Genomic DNA, 26,642 nt, shown 5'->3' on the forward strand with positions numbered 1-26,642 from the left:
CTATATACTGTTAAGGATCATCCTGGAGAGCTCGGGTAATATTTCTTGCCCCCACTTTTTCCTTAAACTCCTTTCTACTGCTGGTTCCAACCTCACCTCCACCAAGTATTACAAGTTTGTGGATTTGCAGCAAGATATAAAAGAATCTCAAGCTATCACCCCTGTATGAAGTACATTTGTTTCCAGTCCTTCAACATCTGTTATTTGTGAGTGCTCACTGTATTTTGTTAGCTTGATGAACTCAACTCTCCCTTTGTATAATCTCTTCAGGCTCTAAAGAGAAAAATACTTCCATGACTGTAAAGCACTTTGGGACATTTTTAAGTTATGAAAGGTGTTGTATAAATACAAACAAAAACAGGAAATGGTGGATAAACTCAGCAGGTCTGACAGCATCTGTGGAGAGAGAAACAGAGTTGATGTTGAGTCTGCATGACTTTTCTTCAGACTTCTTCAAACGTCATACGGACTTGAAGCGTAACTCTGTTTCTCTCCGCAGATGCTGTCAGACCTGAGTTTTTCCAGTATTTTCTGTTTTTGTTTCAGATTTCCAGCATCCGCAGTATTTTGCTTTTATCTTATTGTATAAATACAAAGTGTCTTTCCTTCTAACTGTCATCAGGCTATGTCTCTTTTCAACACTCACCTGTTAATGATTGAGTATATGATGGGACAAGAGAGAACGTGCAAGGTTATGGGGATAAGGCAGGGGAGTGGGACTAAGTGCAGTGCTCTTATGGAGAACCAGTGCGGACTTGATGGGCCGAATAGCCTCCTTCTGCACTGTAAAAGGTACTGCAACGTCCTTCAATGTTAAATGGTGCAATATACCAGGTTTCATTTATACAAATAGTTCCTATCAGATTAAACTCATCCACAGTTTGGTGGAACATCTGTTACACAGTGCCAACAAATGAAACATTCCCCATACACTGTTGATTTAAAGGGGAATAATGTAATTTGGTAGATTATCAATGATTCCCTAAATATTGTATATCAATAGTGTAAGGATTGGAATGAAAACAATACTACACAAATAACCAAAGCTGTGGAATGAGGCAGTATTTCACAAAAAGAATGACAAACAACACAATTTGGATCACAGAGCTTTTACAATAAAGAAACCTATCAGCTGACATTTCATGCCTTCTTTTTGAAGCATGGACGTTGTATAATTTCATCTGAACTAAATAATCTATGACTCAAAAATCAGCAGAAAGTTCAGAAAACAGACGTTAATAATCAAGCAATGTTCATTTGCCTTGGTGTGTAAAAGGGATTGATTTCCAAGTTTAAAATTCATACTCCAGGGGTCAGAATGCCAGAAAAATACAGAAGGAGTAACCTTACAAATGTCACTCATGGCATAAAAGGTGCTGTTACTCAAAATGAGCTAACTTGCTTTACTGGGACCTTATAAAACCAAATGTTTGGAGAGACACAGCTTAAGGAGCCTGCACAATGAACGCTGGCTTTAGTAATCCATTCATTGGTCCACTCATGATACAGTGCGGGCTCATTGATGTCAGTCTGTTGGACTAAGTGCAAGATTACTATTCAAATGGCCGATGAGACCACAGTGGATATCACCTCCAATAATCCAAGAAAATGTGTGGACAAGATCAAGCTGCAAGTGAGGCAATACTAAACAAAAACAAAAATACCTGGAAAAACTCAGCAGGTCTGACAGCATCTGCAGAGAGGAATACAGTTAACGTTTCGAGTCCATATGACTCTTCACCAGAACGAAGGAAAAATAGGAAAGAGGTGAAAAGTAAGCTGGTTTAAGGGGGTGTGGGATACGTAGAGCTGGATAGAGGGCCAGTGATAGGTGGAGATTGCCAAAACAGCACCGAGGCAATATTAAACTTGGGTTTTGAAAAGAATAAGATAGACATGCCTCATTCTGATTCAAACCAACTCTGCTTGCTTCCTCTTCAGGCTTTTAAAACATAAACTCTGTCACCCAACTTCCAGACTTATCTTGTGATTTTCTCTGACATTTCCAGGCACGAGATACTAATTTAAAGAGCTTAGAGACTGTGTTCTGATGAAGAGTCATGCAGGCTTGAAATGTTAAATTCTGTCCTCCTTTCCACAGATGCTATCAAATCCGCTGAGCTTTTCCAGCAATTTTTGTTTTTGTTTCAGATTTCCAGCATCCACAGTATTTTGCTTTTATTTGAGCTTAGAGACTGTTAGTCTTTCTAAATAGAGGCTGAGAGTATAAAAGGAGTACACCAAGCCCTGGCTCGACCATACCTCGAGAATTGTGTACAGTTCAGGGCACTGCACCTCTGGAAGGATATGATAAGCCTTGAAGAAAGTGCAGTGCAGATTCGCCAGAATGGTTCCAAGGCCCCATGGCTAAGTTTATAAGCAAAGTACATAAACGAGGCTTGCATTCCACAGGAGGCTAACAGATGATTTGTTAAAGATTTTTAGGCTTTTAAATGCAAATAATAGATTAGAGAGAGAATCTTATTTGGTGAGAGTGTAAACCAAGGGGACTAATTTCAAAATTAAAGCCAGGACATTCAGAAGTGAAATTAGGAAATACTTATTCGTGCAAGTGATGGTACAAGTGTGGATCTCTCCTCCCCCCCCACCCTCCGCCCAAGAAAAAATAAACAGCAGACGCGAGCTCAATCTATCATCATTTTAAACTGGAGACGGATAGATTTTTGCTACTCAAGGGTCGGAAAGGCTATGGAGCCTAAGCAAGTGGGTCGAATTGAGTTACAGATCAGCCGTGATCTCACCCAATCTTGTCCGCAGCTTCGGTTTGTAACCAAAACCAGGTCATTCACCCAGTCCTGAAAAGCTCTCCATTTCGAGAGCGGTCACGATGCGACGACGGTACTGGGTGCTCGGTCCCGGCAGGTACCCTCGACGCCGTAAGGTTCGTGCAACGGAGCGGAACAGGGAAATGCAGCTGAACACGTCTTCGATCATCAGCGCGGTGACTTCTCGCTCACGTCCGGTGGGACCGCTGGCCCAGAAGGCTGGACGAACAATCCGAAACACCCGGGGGTGGTGGGTGGGTGGGTGGGTGGGGCTCGGAATCCCAGCTGTGGAGAACAACTGGCTCATCAAGTCCGAATATCAAACGGCTGCTACCGGGAATGGCGAGACCGGCGAAAAACATACCCACCTGATTCGCTCATGTCCATCGGATCAAATGTGAAAAATCAAACTCTCTTTTATATAGGGGGAAAAAAACAACAAGCTGCAAAGTGCACAGACCCATTTGTGCACAGAAAAAGGGGCAGTTTAACACCGATTAGTTCTGATTCTAGGCTTCAGGACTCCAGAAGTCCAGACTTCTAAAGACACAAGAAGTTCAGAGCCAGGCCCTGCCATCTCCACGTTTTTAATCCAACCCGGCTACACCAATGCGGTCTAAGTGTGTGTGTGTGTTATCTAAAGCCAAGGCAAACTTTCTGATTGCAAAAGCTGGACAACAACACACGACTTCTGCTGCTGCAGAAAGAAAAAGAAAAAAAAAAACAAGCGTTCAAAACAAAAAAGAATGAGGGAAAACAGATTTATTTTTTAAAAAAGAACACACGACTTCTGCTGCAGAAAGAAGAAAAAAACAAACGTTCAAAAAAAAAAGAATGAAGGAAAACAGATTTATTTAAAATGGATTAAAAACTTGCATTGGGAGAAACTTTAAGCGAATGAAAATGAACAAGCATTCAAAGGAAGTGTCACTAAACTCCTGAGGCTGAGGCAAACTTTAGTCCCCCCCCCCCCCGAGCCTGGTGTTTAAAATAAAAAGGGGCAAAACCAATAACAACAACAAAAAGAAAAGTTTTTGACGGTGTTTGAACAGCTGAGGGCTGGAAGGGGGTCAACTGGAGAGGGGGGGAATTTAAAAAAAGGTCAGGGGGAAAACAGCTGTCAAAATTGATTCAACTTTTTTTTTGGGGGGGGGGGGAAAATCGAGCAAATCGAAATATTTATTTATTTATTGCAAAATTCTCAAATTTCTTCAAATATTGCAAACCGACAGCCACCCACCCAGAACAAGCTTTTAAGACTTTTTTTTTTGCAAAAAAAAAATAAATAATAATTGTTAAATGAATAGGAATGAAGGTGCTGGTTGCACTGTTAAAAGAGACGCACACACGGTATATTAAGGTATAGAAGTTGCCTACTTACACCACCAGCCTGGATATCAGCCACGACACCATGTTGCAAAACCGCCGCCGATTCAAAATTTCAAACCAATTCCGGCCGTTGGAAAGTGCCGACAGCGGCACGCGCTGCTCCCGGGGAGTGGGGGGCGGGTCGGACACTCTCTCTCTCTCTCTAACCGACAAAACTCAACTCCTCTCTACTCGGTCCGCATCGGGCCGGCTGGCGAAAAGTTTACCTCAGGCTGGGTTGCTCCTACCCGGTCCTCTTTTACCGACCAGAGCGGGAGGGGGATAGGTTGGTTCTATCGGGTCCGCATCTGGGGTGGAAATTTTTTTTTTCTCTGTCCGTTGATCGGTCGCCTTCCCTTGACAGATGTCGCTGGCCGCTCTCACTCTCGGACAGATTTCTGAGGAAGGGTGAAATATTCTAACGTCCTCCTACTTGTTCTCGGTGGGGGTAGAGGGAAACGGGGTGTCGCTTTAGCGTGTGTGGTGCGGTGAACCCGATGGTGTCGCCTCTCCTCACCCCCTCTGTTTTGTTTTCCTGTGTTTCACCCCCCCCCCCGCCTTTCCCTGCAACTGCCCCTACTGAGTCCGCTTTCTTCAGTCCGAAAGTGGGGGTCGGGACAGGTGTGAGCGACGTCCCTTGATCGCCTCTACCCGGTCCGCACGAGCTCGACGAACTCTTTCCCCCTCGTCTCTAAACGGTCCGCATCTGTCCCGGGGCTGCTTCCTCCGAGGTCCGCGCTCTGCGTCCAGTTTAAAACTTCTCGGGGACCGCCTCCCACTGCGCCTGCGCGCTGGTCATCAGCTGCCTTTCTTTGTCTTGTCTACCAGAGGAGGAGTGATGTGATTGGCTAAAAGTTTACTTTTCAGGCTAGTTCTGGTTGTGTTGACCCCTCCCCCTCCCCCCCCCCCCCCCCCCCCCCAAAAACACTGCACTTGATCTCGGCACCAGAACTGACTTTCGTTTTGCCGGAAAATGAAAAGGGAAAGGAAGAACAATATTTAAAAAAAAATCTCCAGTGGATCTTCACAGAATCCCAGAATTGTTTTTTTTATATCTCAAGTGGATCTTCACAGAATCCCAGAATTGTTTTTTTATACCTCAAGTGGATCTTCACAGAATCACAGAATTGTTTTTTTTTAAATCTCCAGTGGATCTTCACAGAATCTCAGAATTGTTTTTCTTTAAAATCTCCAGTGGATCTTCACAGAATCCCAGAATTGTTACAGCGCAGAAGGAGATCGTTCGAGCCGCCGTGTCTTGTGCCGGCTCTCCTCAAGAAGTTGTGCCTCTCCCCGGCTTTCTCCCCTTAGCCCAGCGCATTCTGCCTTTTCAGATAATAATCCACTGCCCTCTTGAATGTCTTGAATGAACCTGCTTCCATCTTGCTCTCAGGCAGCGCATTCCAGATCCTAGCCAGTCGCTGCATAAAAAAAGCTTTTCCTCCTGCCTCCATTGCTTCTTTTACCAATTACCTGAAGCCCACAGCCTCTTGTTCTCAATCTTGTTTGGTCGATCTTGATCGGTGCAAGCTTCCTACAATGCGAACGGTTCCACCCGCCCCACCCCCTGCCCTGTCTCTTCTGCCCCAGACGCCTCATGATTTTGTACCACCTCCATCATATCTCTCAACCTCTCTTCTCTTTCCCTTCTTTCAGCTAAGTTACCTCAGGCTGTTCAAACAGAAACATTATTACCTCCTCAAGGGCAATTAGTGTTGGGCAATAAATACTGACCTGACCAGCAATGCCCACATCCCACGAATTAATTAGAAAAGGATCTGAACTTCATGGCTTTCCAGACTCAACATCAACTTTCAGATGAGAGCCACGGCTCCTCATCTTTCAGGCAGAAGCTATTTGTAATGGTTCTGTGACTGCCATATACCCCTCCTCCAGGCGCCATATTTTTTTCTTTACTTGTCCCATTTCCACCTTTTGCCTTGCACCATCATCTCTTTCGTCATTTAATCTCTCCCGCCTTCCATTCATTCACGTACATTTTGTCCTTTCATCAACTTCACCCTCTTCCACTGGTGCTGTGACATTTTCCAATGATGACGGAAGATCATTGACCTGAAAGGTTTCTCTGCCAATGCTGCCTGACCCATTGAGTATTTCCAACATTTCCTGTCCATGTTATTAGTTTATAGTCACTGCACTGTGTGTGTGCTGATTTGCTAGAACGATTAAATATTAATCCCACTGCCCTGTTCTCTCCTGTATCCCTCTTGGGTGGGAAGAGTGTCAGTATTAAGAAGAGCATTCCAGTGCTGGAGAAAGAGGATGTCCCAGAGGGATCAAGGACAGAACCTACTTGGCTAGAGCTAAGGAACAAAAAAGGCACAACTGCATTGCTTGGTGTAGTCCATAGGCCACCTACTAGTGGGAAAACTGTGCAGGAAAACATTTGTAAGGAAATTACAGGGAGGTGCAAGGATTATAGAGTGGTTATAATGAGGGACTTTCAATATCCTAATATACACTGGGATAGTGGTAGTGTAAAGGGCAGAGAGGGGCAAGAGGTCCAAGAGCGTGTTCAGGAAAATTTTGTACAGCAGTGTGTTTCCAGTCTCAACGACAGAGGAGGCGCGACTAGACCTGGCTCTTGGGAATGAGGTGGCCAAGTAGATCAAAGCATCAGCAGGAGGACAATTGGGGGACAGTGATCAGTGCATCATAACGTTTAGGCTGGCCAAGGTAAAGGACAATCCAGTGTGATAATAAATAACTGGGGGAAAGCCAGTTTCAATAAGAATGGATCTGGACCGAATCAAATGTAAAAACTGTAATTGATCAATGGGCTACCTCCAAAGAAGAGATAGTTTGGGCACAGTCAAGGTATATTCCTATGAAGGGGAAAGGTAGGGCAAAAAACTCCAGAGAACCCTGGATGACAAAAGAGATAGAGATTATGATGAAGAAGAAAAAGTGTGCTGACAACAGATAAAAGCAAAATACCGTGGATGCTGGAAATCTGAAATAAAAGCAGAATATGCTGTAAAAACTCAGCAGGTCTGGCAGCGTTTGTGGAGAGAGAAACTGTTTTTCTGCACAGATGCTGCCAGACCTGTTGAGTTTTTCCAGCATTTTCTGTGCTGACAGCAGATATCAGGTAGAAACTGGAATTGAGAGCCAGGCTGAATATCGGAAGTTCACAAGGGGAAGTGAAAAAGCTAATAAGAGAAGCAAAGAGAGAGTATGAAAAGAGGCTGGCAGCTCACATAAAAGGGAATCCCAAAGTCTTCTATAGGCATATAAATAGTAAAAGGGTGGTAAAAGGAGGAGTCAGGCTGATTCGGGACCAAAAAGGGGGTTTACACATGGAGGCAGGGGGCATGGCTGAGGTATTAATTACTTTGTATCTGTCTTTACAAAGGCAGAAGATACTGTGCAGGTCATGGTGAAAGAGGAGGCAATTTGGACACTTGAAGAATTTAAAATTGATAAGGAGACATTGGATAGGCTGTCTGTACATAAAGTTGATAAGGCACCAGGACTTGTTGAGATGCATCCAGGAATACTGAGGGAAGTGAGAGTGGAAATTGCAAAGACACTGGCCATTATGTTCCAGTCTTCCTTAGACTTAGGGGCAGTGCCAGAGGACTGGAGAATTGCAAATATTACACCCTTGTTCAAAAAATGTGCGTAGAGATAAGCCCAGCAACGACAGGTGGTGGGGAAACTTCTAGAAACAGTAATCAGAGGCAAAATTAACAGCCAAATGGACAAATGTGGGTTAATTAAGAAAAGCCAACACATATTTGTTGAGGGAAAATTGTGTTTGGCTAACGCTGAAGTTTTTTTGAGGAAGCAACAGAGAGCGTTGATGAGGGCGTTGCTGGTCATGTGGTGTACATGGATTCCCAAAAGACATTTGATACAATGCCACACAACAGACTTCTGAGCAAAGTTATGGCTCATAGAATAAAATGGACAGTAGTAACGTGGATACAAAATTAGCTGAGTGACAGAAAACAGAGAATAGTGGATGTTTCTCAGGCTGGAGGAATGTTTGTATTGAAGCTCAGTGTTGGGACCCTTGCTCCTCCTGATATATATTAATGACCTTGATCTAGGTCTATAGGGCACAATTTCAAAGTTTGAGGATAATGTAAAACTTGGAAGCATTGTGAATTGTGACAGAGATAGTGTAGAATTTCAAAAGCACACAGGTCGAATGGGCAGAGAGGTGGCAGATGAAGTTCAATGCAGAGAAATGTGATGTGTTTCATTTTGGTACGCAGGACTTGGAGAGACGATGTAAGATGAAGGGTACAACTCGAAATGGGGTGCAGGAGCAGAGGGACCTGGTTTTATATGTACATAAGTCATTGAAGGTTGAGAGCATGGCTGCTAAAGCATACAGCATCCAAGGCTTAATTAATGGGGCATAGAGTACAGGAGCAATGAGGTTATGAACATGTATAAGTCAGTAGTTTGGCCTAATCTGGAGTATTGCATCCAGTTCTTGGCACCGCACTTTAGGATGGGTGTGAAAGCATTGGAGAGAGTCCAGAAAAGATTCACGATAATGAAGCTCCACACCCTGGAACCAGTTATAAAGATAGAATGGAGAAGTTGGAACTATTTTTTTGGAGAAAAGAAAGTTGAGGGGAGATCTGACAGAGGTATTCAAAATCATGAGATGTCTGAACAGAGTAGGTAGGGAGAAACTGTTCCCACTCATGAAAGGATCAAGAACGAGAAGGCACAGATTTAAAGTAATTGGCAAAAGAAGCAAAAGCGATATGAGAAAGAACTTCTTCACACAGCGAATGGATAGTGTCTGGAATGCATTTCCTGAGAGTGTGGTGGAGGCAGGTTCAAAAGGGAGTAAGACTGTTATCTAAAAAGGAAGAATTTGCAGGATTACGGAGAGAAGGCAGGGGAATGGTACTAGGTGAGCTGCTCATTTGGAGAGATAGCACAGACATGATGGCCTCCTTCTGCGCTGTAACAGTTCTGTTATTCTCTATTTCATATCTTTATCTTCCCTTCCATTTTGCAATGGTGTCTGCCTCAGACTCTCCCCTGCATTTTCTCTGCAATGGCATTTCTCCCCACTGCCCTTTTCAGCTTCTTGGTCGTAAAATCATTGAATGGTTACAGCACAGAAGGATGCCATTCGGCCCGTCATGTCTGTGCCAGCTCTCTGCAAGAATAACTCAGCTATTGATGACAACTTTAAATTGAAAGCCTCATAAAAAAACTCGCCAAACAGAAGAAATAATCTTTCTCTCTTTACCCTATTGTGATTCACTTGTTGCATTTAAAAAAAAAAACCTGTTAAATCTCCTTTTAGCCTTCTTTACTGTTGTAGAAATACTTCCACTTTGTGAAGTTAAGAATAGTTTCTCAACACTTATGTCCTTCTCTCCCTGTGGCATTAATGTCCTTTGTATTTTTTTTTCATTCTTTCATGGAGTCACTGGCAAGGCCAGCATTTATTGCCCATCCCTAACTGCCCTTGAATGGCTTGCTCGGCCATTCCAGAGTCACCCACATGGCTCTGGGGCAGGAGTCTTCCTTTTCTAAAGGACACCAGTGAAACAGGTTGGTTTTTACAATTGATAATTTATTTTCCCTATTTTCAACTGAATCCCACCACCATGGGACATGGGACTGAACCCATGTCCCAGAACATTAGCCTGGGCCTCTGGAGTACTCCCATTGATGTTATCACTTTGCCACTGTCTCCTTGTATGATGAGGTGCCCAGTGGCACGCAGTACTCTAAGAAGTAAGTTGCATTTACACATCTCTTTAGAATATGGCAAAGTACCTTACAACCAGTAAAGTACTTGTGAATTGTAGTCATTCTTGTTGATAGCACTGGAGACATTTTGCGCACTACCAGATCCCAGTAATTGGGGTTAAACCAATGCTCTGAGCAGATTACATCCTTGACCAGAACCACAAAATCAGCCACCAACAATGAGTGAAAGGCTGCTTCTTGCTCAATATGCCTGAAGTCAACCTTCCAGCCTTGAGGGTTGGGCGCCAGGCAGAGGTGGCAATATTCAAGGGGCACTGGATAAGGTCCATAAATGTTGAGGCAACACCTAAACTAGGTGGTGACCTCTTCAGCTTCCAAAATGGACTGGACCGTGCCAGCTACATTATGTGGTGGCCGCTTAATTTACATTTAAATTGGGGGCCAAAGGAGTCAAGCTGACAACCAGCACCCAGCTTTCACCTCTCTTTGTACCCACTGCCTGCAATTTTGGAGCCTTGATTATTTACGTGCACTGTCGGCTTCGCACTGTAAGTTTGGGCGTTGCTGCCTGTTGCCTTGAACGGTCCCATACTAAAAGACTTTCTGTATGATGAGGTAGCCGGACCCAGATGACCAGCAGGTTGCTCGAAGCTCTGCTTCAAGGATGCTTGCAAGTGTGACATGAAGGCGCGAGACTTCCGATTATCACACCTGGGAGTCAGGAGCTGACAACAGAGAAAAATGGCAACACCTCCTGTGGGCTGGAGGTGCACCACCACCATGACCAGTGGCTACGGTGGCTTGGTGACAGACGCCAGCACCGAAAACAACAGCCCGCAAGGACACTTGGCAGCTTCATGTGTGGCACTTGTGATGGAACCTGCCTCTCAAGGGTTGGCCTCTTCAGCTATCAGCAGATGTACTCCATATGAAGACCCCCCCCTCATTTACCCCCCTGATCTGAAATGGATTTGTTTGCTGCATGTCCATCATCTTTCGTAGATGGAAGGATGCCTGAACCAGCTGGTTTTATTGAACCACATCACCCGCCTATCACATTATCTGCCCCCCTTTTTTAAAGTTGATTTTCGAGTGGGCCCAGTCCTAAAGGACGTAGCTGCTAGACTGGGTCTGCAGTAGGTGGTGAGGGAACCAACAAGAGGGAAAAACATACTTGACCTCATCCTCACTAACCTACCTGTCACAGATGCATCTGTCCATGACAGTATCGGTAGGAGTGATCACCGCACAGTCATTGTGGAGACGAAGTCCCACCTGCACATTGAGGATACCCTCCATCGTGTTGTGTGGCACTACCACCGTGCTAAATGGGATAGATTTCAAGCAGATCTAGCAACTCAAGAGGGGCATCCATGAGGCGGTGTGGGCCATCAGCAGCAGAATTGTACTCGAACACAATCTGTAACCTCATGGCCCGGCATATCCCCCACTCTACCATTACCATCAAGCCAGGGGATCAACCCTGGTTCAATGAAGAGTGCAGGAGGGCATGCCAGGAGCAGCACCAGACATACCCAAAAATGAGGTGTCAACCTGGTGAAGCTACAACACAGGGCTACTTGTGTGCCAAACAGCATAAGTGATAGACAGAGCTAAGCGATCCCACAACCAATGGATCAGATCTAAGCTCTGCAGTCCTGCCACATCCAGCCGTGAATAGTGGTGGACAATTAAACAACTCACTGGAGGAGGAGGCTCCACAAATATCCCCATCCTCAATGATGGAGGAGCCCAGCACAGCAGTGCAAAAGGTAAGGCTGAAGCATTTGCAACAATCTTCAGGCAGAAGTGCTGAGTGGATGATCCATCTCGGCCTCCTCCGGAGGTCCCCAGCATCACAGATGCCAGTCTTCAGCCAGTTCGTTTCACTCCATGTGATATCAAGAAACAGCTGAAGGCACTGGATACTGCAAAGGCTACGGGCCCTGACAATATTCCGGCAATAGTACTGAAGACTTGTGCTCCAGAACTTGCCGCGCCCCTAGTCAAGCTGTTACATTACTGCTACAACACTGGCATCTACCCAGCTATGTGGAAAATTGCCCAGGTATGTCCTGTACACAAAAAGCAAGACAAATCCAACCTGGCCAATTACCGCCCCATCAGTAGACTCTCCATTATCAGTAAAGTGATGGAAAGGGTCAGCAACAGTGCTATCAAGTGGCACTTGCTTAACAATAATCTGCTCACTGATGCCCAGTTTGCGTTCCGCCAGGGCCACTCAGCTCCTGACCACATTACAGCCTTGGTTCAACCATGAACAAAAGAGCTGAGCTCCCGAGGTGAGTATTTGACCGAATGTCAAGGAGCCCGAGCAAAACTAGAGTCAATGGGAATCAGGGGGAAAACTCTCTGTTGGTTGGAGTCATACCTAGCACAAAGGAAGATGGCTGTGGTTGTTGGAGGTCACTCATGTCAGTTCCAGGACATCACTGCAGGAGTTCCTCAGGGTCGTGTCCTAGGCCCAACCATCTTCAGCTGCTTCATCAATGACCTTCCTCCCATCATAAGGTCAGAACTGGGGATGTTTGCTGATGATGGCACAATGTTCAGCACCATTTGCGACTCCTCAGATACTGAAGCAGTCCATGCCCAAATGCAGCATGACCAGGCTTGGGCTGACAAGTGCCAAGTAACATTCGCGCCACACAAGTGTCAGGCAATGACCATCTCCAACAAGAGAGAATCCAACCATTGCCCCTTGATGTTCAATGGAATTACCATCATTGAATCCCCCACTATCAACATCCTGGGGGTTACCATTGACCAGAAACTGAACTGGTCTAGCCATATCAATACTGTGGTTACAAGAGCAGGTGAGAGGCTTGGAATTGTGCAATGAGAAACTCATTTCCTGACTCCCCAAAGCCTGTCCACCGTTTACAAGGCACAACTCAGGAATGTGAAGCAATACTCCCCGCTTGTCTGGATGAGTGCAGCTCCTACAACACTGAAGAAGCTTGACACCATCCAGGACAATGCAGTCCGCTTGATTGGCACCCCATCCACAAACATTCCCTCCCTCCACCACCGACGCACAGTAGCAGCAGTATGTACCATCTGCAAGATGCACTGCAGGAATACACCAAGGCTCCTTAGACAGCACCTTCCAAACCCATGACCACTACCACCTAGAAGGACAAGGGCAGCAGACAGATGGGACACCACCACCTGGAAGTTCTTCTCCCAGTAACTCACCATCCTGATTTGGAAATATATCGCCGTTCCTTCACTGTCGCTGGGTCAAAATCCTGGAACTCCCTTCCTAACAGCATTGTGGATGTACCTACACCACATGGACTGCAGCGATTCCAGAAGGCAACTCACCACCACCTTCTCAAGGGAAATTAGGGATGGGCAATAAATGCTGGCCCAGCCAGCGACACCCACACCCCGTGAAAGAATAAAAAAAAATGTGAGCATTGCTAACAAGGCTGGCATTTATTCACCCACCTCTAGTCGCCCTCAGAGAAGGTGGCGGTGATTGAGTGGCTGGTTAGGCTATCAGTCCAGAGTCACAGATACGCCAGACCGGGTAAGGATGACAGCTTTCCTTCTTTATTTGTGCAACAACTGGAGTTTTTACGACAATATTTTTCTTCATCACTCTTCTGACCAGCTTTTTAATTCTACATTTCTTAACTGAGTTCAAATTGTCAGACTGCCATGGTGAACTTGAACTTGCATTCTCTGGATTATCAATCCAAATTTCTGAATTGTCCTAGTCCAGTAACAACCAACGTCTGCCAAAGCCTAAGCTGTTAACAACAATGACAGCTTGCATTTATATGGCACTTATAAAACACCCCAAGATGATCCACAGTGTGGGAAAGTGAGTGGGCAAAAATCTGGCCGATGGAGTATAACGTGGGAAAATGTGAAGTTGTCCACTTTGCCAGGAAGAATAAAAAAGCAGCGTATTACTTAAATGGAGAACGACTGCAGGGGGTTCGAGGTGTTCTCGTACATGAGTCACAAAAATTTAGTATGCAGGTACAGCAAGTAATTAAGAAGGCTAATGGAATGTTATCCTTTATTACGAGAGGAATCCAACATAAAAGTAAGGATAAAAGCAAAAAACTGCGGATGCTGGAAATCCAAAACAAAAACAAAAATAAAAATACCTGGAAAAACTCAGCAGGTCTGACAGCATCTGCGGAGAGGAACACAGTTAACGTTTCGAGTCCGTTTGACTCTTCAACAGAACTAATGATAAATAGAAGAGAAGTGAAATATAAGCTGGTTTAAGGGGGGTGGGACAAGCAGAGCTGGATAGAGGGCCAATGATAGGTGGAGATTGCCAAAAGATGTCACAGACAAAAAGACAAAGAGGTGTTGACGGTGGTGATATTAGCTAAGAAATGTGCTAATAGGTGACATTAAGGGTAGAAAGCAGGACGAGCAAGGTACAGATCGCCCTAGTGGGGGTGGGGTGGGGGGAACGGGATCGAAATAGGCTAAAAGGTAGAGATAAAACAAGGAATGGAAACACATTTAAAAATAATGGAAATAGGTGGGAAAAGAAAAATCTATATAAATTATTGGTAAAAAGGGGGATAGGAAAGGGGGTGGGGATGGAGGAGAGATCTAAAGTTCATGAAAATGAAAATTAGCCTGGGAATGGGAGTTATGCTCTCCACTGGAGGCACCTTCTCTGAGGAGGAAGGGAGGGCCAGAAGGGGGAGGAGGCCAGGAGTCCATATTCAGCCTCCAGGGGAGCCATCTTTGTGAGGACAGGCACAGGCATAAGGGGCGCAGGGCCAACAGGAAGTGCAAGGCAGAAGGGGCTGCAGAAGACGCCACTATCCTGCTGCCAGGGTACACAGACGGTGAAGCAGCCTTAAGTGCAGTGCCAAAGGAGGCTCCGTCTCTCAAGGGAGACAGTCACCTCCATCTGTCAGGTGATAGGCCCTGAGATCTGCGCCACCTGTATGGGTGGACACCCCATGCCACTGTCGTTGAAGGTCACAGCTGCCCTCAACTTCTATGCCTCTGGCTCTTTCTAGGGGTCGGTGTGTGATCTTCGTGAGGTCTCCCAGTCAGCTGTCCACACTTGTGTCAAGCAGGTGATAGACGCTCTGTTCAGACGGGCATTAACTTTCATTCACTACCGCTGGGACGAGGCCAGTCAGACACAGCGAGCCAGAGGCTTTACGGTCATTGCTGGCTTTCCCCGCATCCAGGGTGCTATAGACTGTACGCATGTGGCCATCAAGGCACCAGCAGGTGAGCCCGGTGCCTTTGTCAACAGGAAGGGCTTCCACTCCATGAACTTGCAGACAGTGTGTGATCACAGGATGCAGATTCTACAAGTCTGTGCAAGGTACCCAGAAGAGCTCCCATGACGCCGACATCCTCAGACACTCCCAGGTGCCGGGGCTCTTCAGTGCTCCGGCCTGGCTGGATGGATGGCTGCTGGGTGACAAGGGCTGTCCCCTCAGAAGGTGGCTCATGACGCCTCTCCGCCATCCAAGAACAGAGGCCGAGCAGCACTACAATAGGAGCCACGCCTCCACAAGGGCTGTGGAGGAGAGAACCATCGGTCTTCTCAAGATGCGCTTCCGGTGCCTGGACCATTCAGAGGGTGCACTGCAATACCCCCCTAGATCATGTGTCGCTGATAGTGGTTGCATGCTGCACTCTCCACAATCTGCAGCTGGCAAGGGGGGATGCAGTGGAGGAAGAAGATGTTGACGCAGATGCTCTTGCTGCAAACAACGAGTCCAGTAGTGAGTCCGAGGACGAGCATGCACAGGAGAACGCTGAGGGGATAGATGGCAACCCGGGCAACCTCCAGGGAGGCAGGGACACCCGGGAGGCTTTAATCCAATGAACCTTCAGCTAGCACACCACAGATGGACCTCAAACACATGTCAGGGCTGCAGAGTCTATACTCGATACCTGAGAGCAACATCTGCCTGGTTAGGAACATTAACTATGTGCCTTGTCAATAAAGCTCAATGACAAACAAGTCACTCATAACATCATTGGTTCCCATCCACCTGTAGAAGTGAGGAGTCACCCTGAGCCTTGTTCACAAATAAAGCATTTCATGAATGTAACAAATAAAACAGAAAAGATACTTAATTCAAAGGTGTTGAGCATCACACCAAGTTATAATCAATTAATAGCAGGGCAACATAAAACCATCAGTGAGAAACCCGTGGTGTGCCTTAGGTGCCTTAAGTTTATGTTTCCGGGTGCTACGTCTAGGTGCTCCCCCCTCGCTGACACTGGCATCTGAGCCAGCCTGCTCACTCTGCTGTCCTGTTGGCCTTGATGACCTTGGCGGGTGTCCTCTGGCCCGTGGAGCTTTTGATGGCCCCGTCTGGGAGGGAGCGGCCAGTGCCACGGCTGGCATCTCCCAAGTCACCGCAGCCTCATCGGATCCCATGGTCACTGGCAGAGGGGTGGAGGAGCTGCTGCCCTCATCCGGAGCGCCCTAAGAGGAGCCCGCAGAGACGACAGGCAGCTCGTGCGCCGACGTGAGGTTGCTTCGGACCTCCCTGCTCACCATTGATGAATGGGTACCTAGCTGGGATACTGGGTGCCCAATCCATCTCCCACACTGACACTGACCAGCTGAGGTCAATGCCACTATAAGGGCTTGTAGGTCTGAGTGCAACCCCAGGAAGCACTAATTGTTCTCCTGGAGGAGCCTGCGCATGAGAGTTGCCACTTTCTTCATGGAGGAAGCATCGCACACGTCCATGAGGGTCAATGCATCAGTGATGCTCTGCATGGACTCCTCCAGCATGGAGACCATGCCATGCATAGCCCCATGTATCTCCACCAGATCCTCCCACACATCCTGCTGGACTTCCAGCATCTGCTGCCTCAGGGACAACTCCAGAGGCCCATCAACATCCACTGACTGAGCATGTTCCTAGTCCCCAGCAGTCCTCGGACTGCTGACGCCATGAGCACTCTCCATCGCCACCTGCACCTCAAGCGAGTGTGAGGTGCCTTCACTAGCCAACGATCTAATCCCCACCAAGGTGCTAGTATCTGCGCTGGTGCCTGTCTGGCAGAGATGGTGTGACGCTGGTGCTTGTAATTTGTCTGGGCTCTCAGCTGTTAGAGGCAGCCCCTCTGCCTCATCCTTCTGGCCCTGCTCCAGTGAGGCTGAAAGGAAGAACAAGGACATTTGATTAGTTGAAGTTGAGACAATATCAATGTACATGCCTGTCCCCCGGCTCAGTATGCGCTCATCCTTCCATAATCAATGGGAAACCCATGTTGGAAACTTAAAACACTAAACAGTCAACAGTGCCATGGCTGCTGGGACACACATGGTGACCTCAGTGCTCGCCAAGCCTACCTCCCTGTGGCACCCCAGCCTCACTGCCACCAGTGGATCTGGGCACATGGCGCCTCTCCAGCTCCATCGCCTCCTGCTCGTATCTGGTGACGATGGCCAACTGGGCCTGGCCTCCGCCAGTCCGCATCCGCTCGGTGGCACATTGTGTGCAGTCTTCTCCTGAAAAGGAGAGAGGGGCATTGAATAATCCACCCTGTACCTGGATTCCCATCTCATCCCTGCCACTCCAGCCAGAGTGAAACATTGCAGGGCTCATGTGAATCGTGACCCTGGAGCAGCCGTACACTCACACCAGCAGCCAGGACTGACCCCCTTGCCCAGATGCTGCCTCCATGACATTTGCCACCCACACTGTATGACCTTCCAAAGCAAGGAAGCACTACCTCATAGAACGCCAAGGGCAGCAGATGGGTGGGTGTCTCACCACCTGGAAGTTGCCCTCCCAGTCAGTCAGCAGCCTGACTTTGACCTGTTTGGGAGTTCCAGCACTGCGCCTAGGTACAGATCCTTGAGGTCGCCCACAAAACAGTAACAGTAACAGTGTGGATGTAAGTCAACCACTAGCAGTGGGTACAGAACCCAGCTCAGCACAACCCTCTCAGAGTGAACTAGGCATGGGCAATGATTGCTGGCCCACCCAGTGAAGGCCATGTGCTGTGAAGGATTCAATGCAGTAACTACATTCAGAGTTAGCGGGGGTGGTGGGCCAGGGGTAAAACCTACCTGTTGTGTTAAGTGATCAATGCCAACACAGTACTCACCCTTCCCGAGTGCAAGAGGTCGTTGAACCGCTTGTGGCACTGAATCCAGGAGCGTCGCACCACATCGTGCAAGCTGACAGTTTCTGCCACCTCCTCCCAGGCACGTTTGGCCATGTGGGGGCCTCCTCCCCTCCCCCTCCTCCCCCCCTCCCCCTCCTCCCCCTCCCCCTCCCCTCCTCTCCCACCTCCCCTTCCTCCCCCTTCCCTCCTCCCCCTCCTCCCCTCCTCCTCCCCCTCCCTCCCCTCCCCTCTTCCCCTCCCCCTCCCCCCTCTTCCCCACCTCCCCCTCCTCCCTCCTTCTCCTCCCCCTCCCCCTCACTCTCTTCCCCCACCTCCCCCTCCTCCCCTTCCCCTCCTCCCCCTCCTCCTTCCCCCTCATCCCCCTCCTCCCCTTCCTCCCTCCCCTCCTCCCCTCCTCCTTCCCCTCATTCCCCCTCCTCCCTCCCCTCTTCCCCCCCTTCCCCTCCCCCCTCTTCCCCCACCTCCACCTCCCCCCTCTTCCCCACCTCCCCCTCCTCCTCCTCCTCCTCCTCCTTCTCCCCCCTCCCCTCCCCCTCTTCCCCACCTCCCCCTCTTCCCCCTCCTCCCCTCCTCCTCCTCTCCTCCTCCCCCTCCTCCTCCTCCCCCTCCTCCCCTCTTCCTCCTCTCCCTCTTCCCCTCCTCCTCTCCTCTTCCTCCTCCTCCCCCTCCCCCCTCCTTCCCCTCCTCTCCCTCCTCCTCCTCCTCCTCCACCTCCCCCCCCTCCTCCCCCTCCTCCTCCTCCTTCTCCTCCCCCTCCCCCTCCCCCTCTTCCCCCACCTCTCCTTCCTCCTTCTCCTCCCCTCCCCCTCTTCCCCCACCTCCCCCTCCTCCTCCCATCCTCCCCTCCCCCTCCTTCCCCTCCTCCTCTTCCTCCTCCTCCCCCTCCTCCTCCTCCCCTCCCCCTCTTCCCCTCCTCCCCTGCTCTTCCTCCTCCTCCCCCTCCTCCCCGCCTCCTCATCCTCCTCCTCTCCCCCTCTTCCCCCCCTCCCCTTCCTCCCCTCCCCCTCCTCCCCACCCCGTCCTGCCCCTCCTCCTCCCGTCCCTCAGCACAAGGATTTCTCGCCGTGTTGCAACCTCCTCGAAGAGGGCAGCAAGGCACTGGTTTGAGAAGTGGGGGGCACAGTGCCCCACTCGACCTGCCCTCCTGCCTGGCCTGTTCACCAGCAGCGCACTCGGGATCCCTTCAGCTAGCCATGGTTCCCAGCCTTTGGAAGGCTGCCTGAGCGCTCTTTAAACAGGCTGCCGGGTCGCCATTGGACCCGGAGGTCATTACAGTCCCGCTGCCTGCCTGCTCACTCCCGCTGTCCTCGGGAGCCGCGTTTCACGCTGGGCAGGCCTTAATTGGCCGGCTCGCGTAAAGTGACGGCGCGGAGCCAATTGCGGGCGGCAATCGCCTCCGGACCCGCCTGCGCCCACTCCTGACCGGCCTGCCCGACGGGGAGAAAATTCTCCCCATGATGTCAGTGGTAACATCATCACCTATGTCATCCCTTAGGATGTCCCATCTGTTAACCCTTTGAACCACACCCAGACAACCCCTTCATCCCACGAATCAACCCAGTGAACCTCCTCTGAACTGCTTCCAATGCAAGTGTATCCTTTCTTAAAGAAAGAGACCAAAAACCAGTTCAATGCTTCTTAATTCCTTTCCCTAAGCTAAGCATCCTCTAAGTGAGCAAACAAGCTCTTGTTTCTCTTTTCCGAAGATGACAGTTCGTTCCACTTGCCCCTCTGAACCTAGCACTCTTACGTTACCTTCCCTTTGTTTTGATTCCAGCAACATTTGTTTATTTTTCCTTTGTTTTCACCACAGTGCTGATGAAAGGTTGCAGCTCCACAGATTAACCTGCCTCTGCTCTCTCCACATGTGACTGGACCAGCTGAGTGTCTCCAGATAACAAGAAGTTTTCTTGTTATCAGCTCTCGCTTGAGTTAACGAGATAACCTCACTCGGCAACTAAACTGGGCTTGTGACTTCCATTTGTCTGATCTGATGACATGAGGAGGAGGTTACGAGTCGGCAAAGAAAAGACTTGTATTTATATTGCGCCTTTCGCAAGCTCAGGATGTCCCCTCCCTTTGCAGCCAATCAAGTACTTTTGAACTGCAGCCGGTGTTGCAATGCGGCAGCTAATTTGTGCACAGCACGTTCCAACAAACAGCATTGTGGTAACGGTAAGGCCATCTGCTTCAGTGATGTTGATTGAGGGATAAATATTGGTCACAGCGCTGGGGAGATCTTCCCCGACTCTTCTTTGAAATGGGACCATGGGATCTTTCCCATCCACCTGAGAGAGCAGATGGCGACCTCAAATGAATGTTTCACCCGAAAGATGGCACTTCTGACAGCGCGGTACTTGCTCAGTGCTGCACTGGACTGCCGGCCGAGATGTTTATGCCCAGGCTTCTGGAATGTGAGTTAAACTCATAACCTGACTCAGATGGAAAAGTGTGACCAACTGAGCCTTGGATGAAGACGGGCATGAGTCCTGGCTGAAGGATTTCTGGCAGGCTCCTGATAGGGTCATCCAGGCCTGTGAGTCTAGACAATACCTAGGGATTTGAGACTGGGTTTGAACCAGAAGTGATACTGATCATGCCGGACACGTATCTTTTTCAGTGAAAATAAAGGGTGCAGTGCACTAACAACCAGTAGGTGATGCTACAGTGTAAAGCATTCACTGGTCTGCAATTCTGTGAAGGAGCCACATGTACATGTACTGGATGTTAAAGTCTTCTCCACTGCCATCTACTGATAATACAAGGAAAGTCCTGTCTGCATCTGTGCTGAATTTTAGACAGACCCTGCAACACAGAAGCAAGCAATGTGGCCCAAGAGGTCTATGCTATGCTCCACACAACACTCCTCGCACACAAAGTTCATCGCACCCTATCGGCACATCCTTCTATTCCTTTCTCCCTCACGTTCTTATCTAATTCCCTTTAATGTATCGAAGATATTCACCTCAATGACTCTTTGTGGTCACAAGCTGTGGTAAATGGGGAGATGGTGGCCTAGGGGTCATGTTGGTGGACGTGTGATCCAGAGACCCCTCCCTGCTCATGCTCTGGGGATATAGGTTCAAATCCCGCCATGGAAGCCGGTGGAATTTGAATTCCGTCCATAAATCTGGAACATTCTCTCATGGGATATGGGCATCACTGGCAAGGTCGGCATTTGTTGCCCATCCCTAACTGCCCTTGCTAGGTTATTTCACAGGGCAGTTCAGAATCAACCGCATTGCTGTGGGTCTGGAGTCACATGTAGGCCGGACCAGGATGGTGACCGTGAAACCAATCATTCATTGTCGTAAAAACCCACCTGGTTCACCAATGTCCTTTAGGGAAGCAAACCTGCCATCCTGGTCTGGCCTACATGTGACTCCAGACCCATAGCAATGTGGTTGACTCTGAACTGCCTTGTGAAATAACCTAGCAAGGGGCAATTAAGAATGGGCAACAAATGCCCCTGATGCCCACATCTCATGAGAGAATAAGGGGGAAAGAAAATCCTATCTTCCAACCACTCCCTGGGTAAAGAAGTTTGTCCTGACCTGCCAATTGGATTTATGAGCGACTGAGTTATATTAATGAACCCTAGTCTTGGGTTCCCTCAAAAGCAGGAACATTCTTCCTAGAATGACTGTAAAACACCGATACATTATAAAGATTTAAGCTCTGGGAAGTTTTGTAGATGAATCATCAGGTAAAAAAAATAACTTTTGAGCTAAAAGAAGATATCAGGACAGATGACCAAACGTGGTGAAAGAGAGAGGTTGCCGGGAGGAAATTTCGGATCGTGGAACCTGGACAGTTATGGCATGTCTGCTAATGACGGGGTAAAGAAAGGAGATGGATGCAAGCCTGGAGTCAGAGGATTAGAGACTGATTGGAACATGCCTTTTAAAAAACGATAACAACTCCTACGGCCTGGCTTCTTCTGGCTGACGTGAGAAAACGTGCACCAGCCATGACACTTCAATGTCATGGTGTTCCACCACCCTGACTTTTGACGCTGAGGGTGCTGACTTGAGACTGTAGTGTGGTTCCTAGTTGGCAGCTAGCTTCTGATCTCTTAACCACGTTATCCAAGTGTGAGCCTGGTGGTGAGAGTCAGGAGGTTATTCAACCACTACAACATTTATGTAGCATCTTTAACATAGTAAGACATCCCTAAGGTGCTTCACAGGATCGTTGAACAAATTTTGACACTGAGCCACTGAAGAAGATATCAGAACAATTGACCAAAAAGACTTGGTCAAAGAGGTAGGTTTTGAGGAGCATCTTGGAGGCGTGGAGGTTTAGGTAGGGGATCGGGAATTCTCAAGAAACCAGAATTGGAGGAATGCAGATATCTCAGGAAGTTGGAGGGCTAGAGATGACAGGGATGAGGAGGGATGAGGCCATGGAGGGATTTGAAAACAAAGAGGATTTTTAAAATCAACGCATTGCTTGAGGCGGGGGTTAGGCATTTCTGCTGACTTGCACATCGTTGATTTTAAAATTGCTCTGCTGTTGCCAGACATGCCTTCAGCTGCCGAAACCTTAGCTCTGAGAATTCCTTTCTTAAACCTCCCCACCCCTTAAATCTCTCCTCCTCTGACACTCTGTGTAAAACCCAGCTCTTTGACAAAGTTTTTGATCACTTGTCCTAATACCTCCTTTTGTGGCTCAATGTTAAATAATGTTTGAAAGTGCCCCTGTCGTGCACCCTGGGATGTTTCATTCTGTTAAAGTCACTATGTAAAGAGGCAGTTGTTGTTGTTTTTGATTTAGAGTAGTGATCTTTTGGGGACAGTCCAGGAGAGCAGCCAAACAATGCAACCTTACTCCTGAGCCCAGGCTTCCCACATGCAGCACCTGCAGCAAACCAGATTGCTGTCAAATAATATTTGTTTTAGTATTTGGTTCATGGCATAAAGGTGTCGCTGGCTGGGCCAGCATTTATTGCCCATCCCTAGTTGCCCTTGAAAAGGTGGTGGTGAGCTGCCTTCTTGAACCACGCTGCAGTCCACGTGGTGTAGGTGCACCCATTGTGCTGTTGGGAAGGGAGGTCCAGGACTTTGCCCCACCGTGTGACAGTGAAGGAATGGCAGTACAGTTCCAAGTCAGGATGGTGTGTGTGTGTGTGTGTGTGTGTACCAAATTTCTTTAATTTTAATGCCATGAATGCTAGTTACCTCAAAGTCAAGATGAGAAAAAGAAGGGTGGAGCCTGTCATTCAGATTCCTCCCCCTACCACTCGCCCAACTGCCCCATCTTTCTGGCACTCAGAGATTCCCAGGGCTCCCTTCAAATGCTGGCCCACAGTGCTGTTTGGGAGGGTGTTCCAGGATTTTGACCCAGCGACACTGAAGGAACAGTGATATATTTCCAAGCCAGGATGGTGAGTGACTTGGAGTGGAACTTGCAGGTGGTGGTGTCCCCATGCACCTGCTGCTCTTGTCCTTCTAGATGGTAGAGGTCACAGGTTTGTTAGGTGCTGTTGAAGGAGCCTTGGTGAGTTGCTGCAGTGGGCCCACATCAATTGCCAGCCTCGGCCCAGTATTGCTATGGTAATGTGGTGGGAGTGGCCCATTCACGTCCGGGGGGTGCTAATTCCCGGGATTGCACCAAGAGGCTGGTGCTGGGCCTTGCTACTGGAGGGCTGCTGAGATCTGAAGGGGTCAGGCAGCAAGCAGAATAAGGGTGAGTGGTCTCCCTTTGTTCCAGGACTGCAGTGCACAATCACGTCTGGAGAGCAGTCAAACCTCTAGGTTGCCAGGAACTGAAGATTAATCTCCTCAACACTTCGACTAGCAACTCTGCGGGGGGAAAAAAATAGCATTTTTTAATGGAATGTTTTACTCTTCTTAGCACAGTGGAGATGAGGGTGAAAAAGAGGCTGCTTGATGAGTCAGAGGTTGTGGGATTGCGGGGTGGGGTTGGAGGGGAGGAGGCAGGGTTGGTGGTCATGTGACAGAGTTGGTGACCACCCCACCCCCGCAGTGGACCTTGAGGGCAAATCTGCGGCCAGGTTCCTATTTGCAATCAATTCTGTCGGTCTCAGTTCAAACTCAAAGGTGCAAAATTAGTGGAGGGGGAGGGGTTGGGTGGGGGGGGAGCGGTGGGGTGGGCGGGGGGGTGGCGGAAGGTGGAGGGGGTCACCAACCATCAGCCTCCCAAGCCTGGCAAGAGAGATGCAGGACTAGCCCATGCCGAATGAAGACCAACCTTCGACGAAGACCTTCCCATGAAAGCAATGTAATCCCTTTGAAGCTTTCAAGTTGCCTTGGTCACCTGAATTTTAGAAATGATAATGTTTACACTTGCCAGGGAGTCGCTACAACAACAAATAAATCGGCCTGGTGTTTAAACGCAGAGTCGCAATCAGACACCAAATATTTGCATTTACTTCCAGACAATAAATATTTGCTCAGTTATGAATACTCTGCTGAGGAAAAACACAATGGGACATTTTCAACCTAATAGATTTACAAATGTAAGGTAATAAATCTTCATAATTCATTGTAAAGCACTCAGAGGGGAGTCCCCAGTGCCTCAGCAACTAAATGGATCACCCAGAGTGTGATAAAAAGGCAGGCAGACCACAAAGATAAACACGGCGGAGGGAGGCATCAGCGCATCATTTTACAGAAACTTCTACTCCCTTTGTCACAGCAATTAAAAGGCTCTCAAATGCCCCCAAAAGGCACTGAAATGTGGCAGACTGTATCTCACTTTCAGCCCAAGACATTCCTCTCAGACTCTCTCTGTTTCAGCCAAGGGTTTGAAGAGCCCTCTGAAGATCTGTCACAAAGAAAGGCTCCTCAGTCTCCAACATTGCAGGCCTGCAGATGGAACAGGCTCGAAGGGCCGAATGGCCTACACCTGCTTCTAAGTCCTATGTTCCTAAGAGCCAAGAATTGGGATTACAGCAGATGGGTCCAGTGGAACAGCCAAAACAGAGAATGCCTCACTTGGCATCCATTTTTTTTAACCCTTTCGGGGGAGGTGGGTGTCACTGGCAAGGTCAGCCTTTTTATTACCCATCCCTAACTGCCCTTGAGAAGGTGGTGGTGAGCTGCCTTCTTGAACCGCTGCAATCCATGTGGTGTAGGTACACCCGCAGTGCTGTTAGGAAGGGAGTCTTAGGATTTTGACCCAACGACAGTGAAGGAATGGCGATATATTTCCAAGTCAGGATGGTGAGTGACTTGGAGGGGAACTTGCAGGTAGTGGCGTTTCCATGCATCTGCTGCCCTTGTCCTTCTTGGTGGTAGAGATTGCGGGTTTGAAAAATGCTGCAGAAGAAGCATTGGTGAGTTACTGAAGTGCATCTTGTAGATGGTACACACTGCTGCTACTGTGCATCAACACTGGAGAGAGTGAATGTTGAAAGTTGTGGATGGGGTGCCAATCAAGCGGGCTGCTTTGTCCTGGATGGTGGCGAGCTTCTTGAGTGCTGTTGGAGTTGTACTCATTCAGGCAAGTGGAGAGTATTTCATCACACTCCTGACCTGTGCCTTGTAGATGGTGGACAGGCTTTGTGGAGTCAGGAGGCGAGTTACTTGCTGAAGAATTCCCAACCTCTGACCTGCTCCTTGCCGCTAGGATGTTGATAGTTGGGGATTCAGCGATTGTAATGCCATTGAATGTGGTTAGATTCTCTCTTGTTGCAGATAGTCATTGCCTGGCACTTGTGTGGCACAAATGTAACTTGCCACTTAGCAGCTCAAGCTTGAATGTTGTCCAGGTCTTGCTGTATATGGGCACAGACTGCTTCAGTATTTGAGGAGTCACGAATGGTGCTGAACATTGTGCAATCATCAGCGAACATCCCCACTTCTGACCTTGTGATGGAGGGAATGTCATTGATGAAGCAGCTGAAGATGGTTGGGCCTAGGACACTACCCTGAGAAACTCCTGCAGTGATGTCCTGGGACTGAGATGACTGACCTCCAACAACCACAGCCATCTTCCTTTGTGCTAGGTATGACTCCAATCAGCAGAGAGTTTTCCCCCTGATTCCCATTGACTCCAGCTTTGCTCGGGCTCCTTGATGCCACACTCGGTCAAATGCTGCCTTCATGTCAAGGACAGCCATTCCCACCTCACCTCGGGAGTTCAGCTCTTTTGTCCATGTTTGGGCTAAGGCTGTAATGAGGTCAGGAGCTGAGTGACCCTGGCAGAACCCAAACTGAGCATTAATGAGCAGGTTATTGCTGAGTAAGTGCTACTTGATAGCATTGTTGGTGACACCTTCCATCACTTTGCTGATGATTGAGGGTAGACAATGGGCAGTAATTGGCCGGGTTGGATTTGTCCTGCTTTTTGTGTACAGGACGTAGCTGGGGAATTTTCCACATTGCTGGGTAAATGCCAGTGTTGTAGCTGTACTGGAACAGCTTGGCTCAGGGCTTAGCTAGTTCTGGAGCACAAGTCTTCAGTACTATTGTTGGAATATTGTCAGGTCCCATAGCCTTTGCAATATCCAGTGCCTTCAGCCATTTCTTGATATCATGGCAGTGAATCAAATCGGCCAAAGACTGGCATCTATGATGTTGGGGACCTCCGGAGGAGGCCAGGATGGATCATTCACTTGGCACTTCTGGCTGAAGATGGGGTGCAAATGCTAAACATGTTTTTTGATCAGTCTCTTTGAAGCAC

At 48.3% G+C, this 26,642-nt stretch overlaps 1 protein-coding gene across 2 annotated transcripts in view; it reads right to left on the reverse strand.

Annotated features, from left to right (window-relative positions):
• Positions 1-4,867, reverse strand: part of LOC144694844 (receptor expression-enhancing protein 1-like) — a 40,097-nt gene extending 35,230 nt beyond the window's left edge. The window contains exon 1 of one of the 2 annotated variants that reach the window (XM_078565481.1): positions 4,168-4,867. In XM_078565481.1, the coding sequence (XP_078421607.1) occupies positions 4,168-4,199 (32 nt within the window). In that variant the 5' untranslated portion in view covers positions 4,200-4,867. Of the gene's footprint in view, positions 1-2,762; positions 2,863-4,167 lie in introns of those variants that run through there. The other variant, XM_078565480.1, reaches the window with a different exon arrangement.
• Between the last annotated feature and the right edge of the window lie 21,775 nt (positions 4,868-26,642).

The sequence above is a fragment of the Cetorhinus maximus genome, chromosome 20 (genome assembly GCF_964194155.1).
Source record: "Cetorhinus maximus chromosome 20, sCetMax3.hap1.1, whole genome shotgun sequence".
Lineage (NCBI taxonomy): Eukaryota > Metazoa > Chordata > Chondrichthyes > Lamniformes > Cetorhinidae > Cetorhinus > Cetorhinus maximus.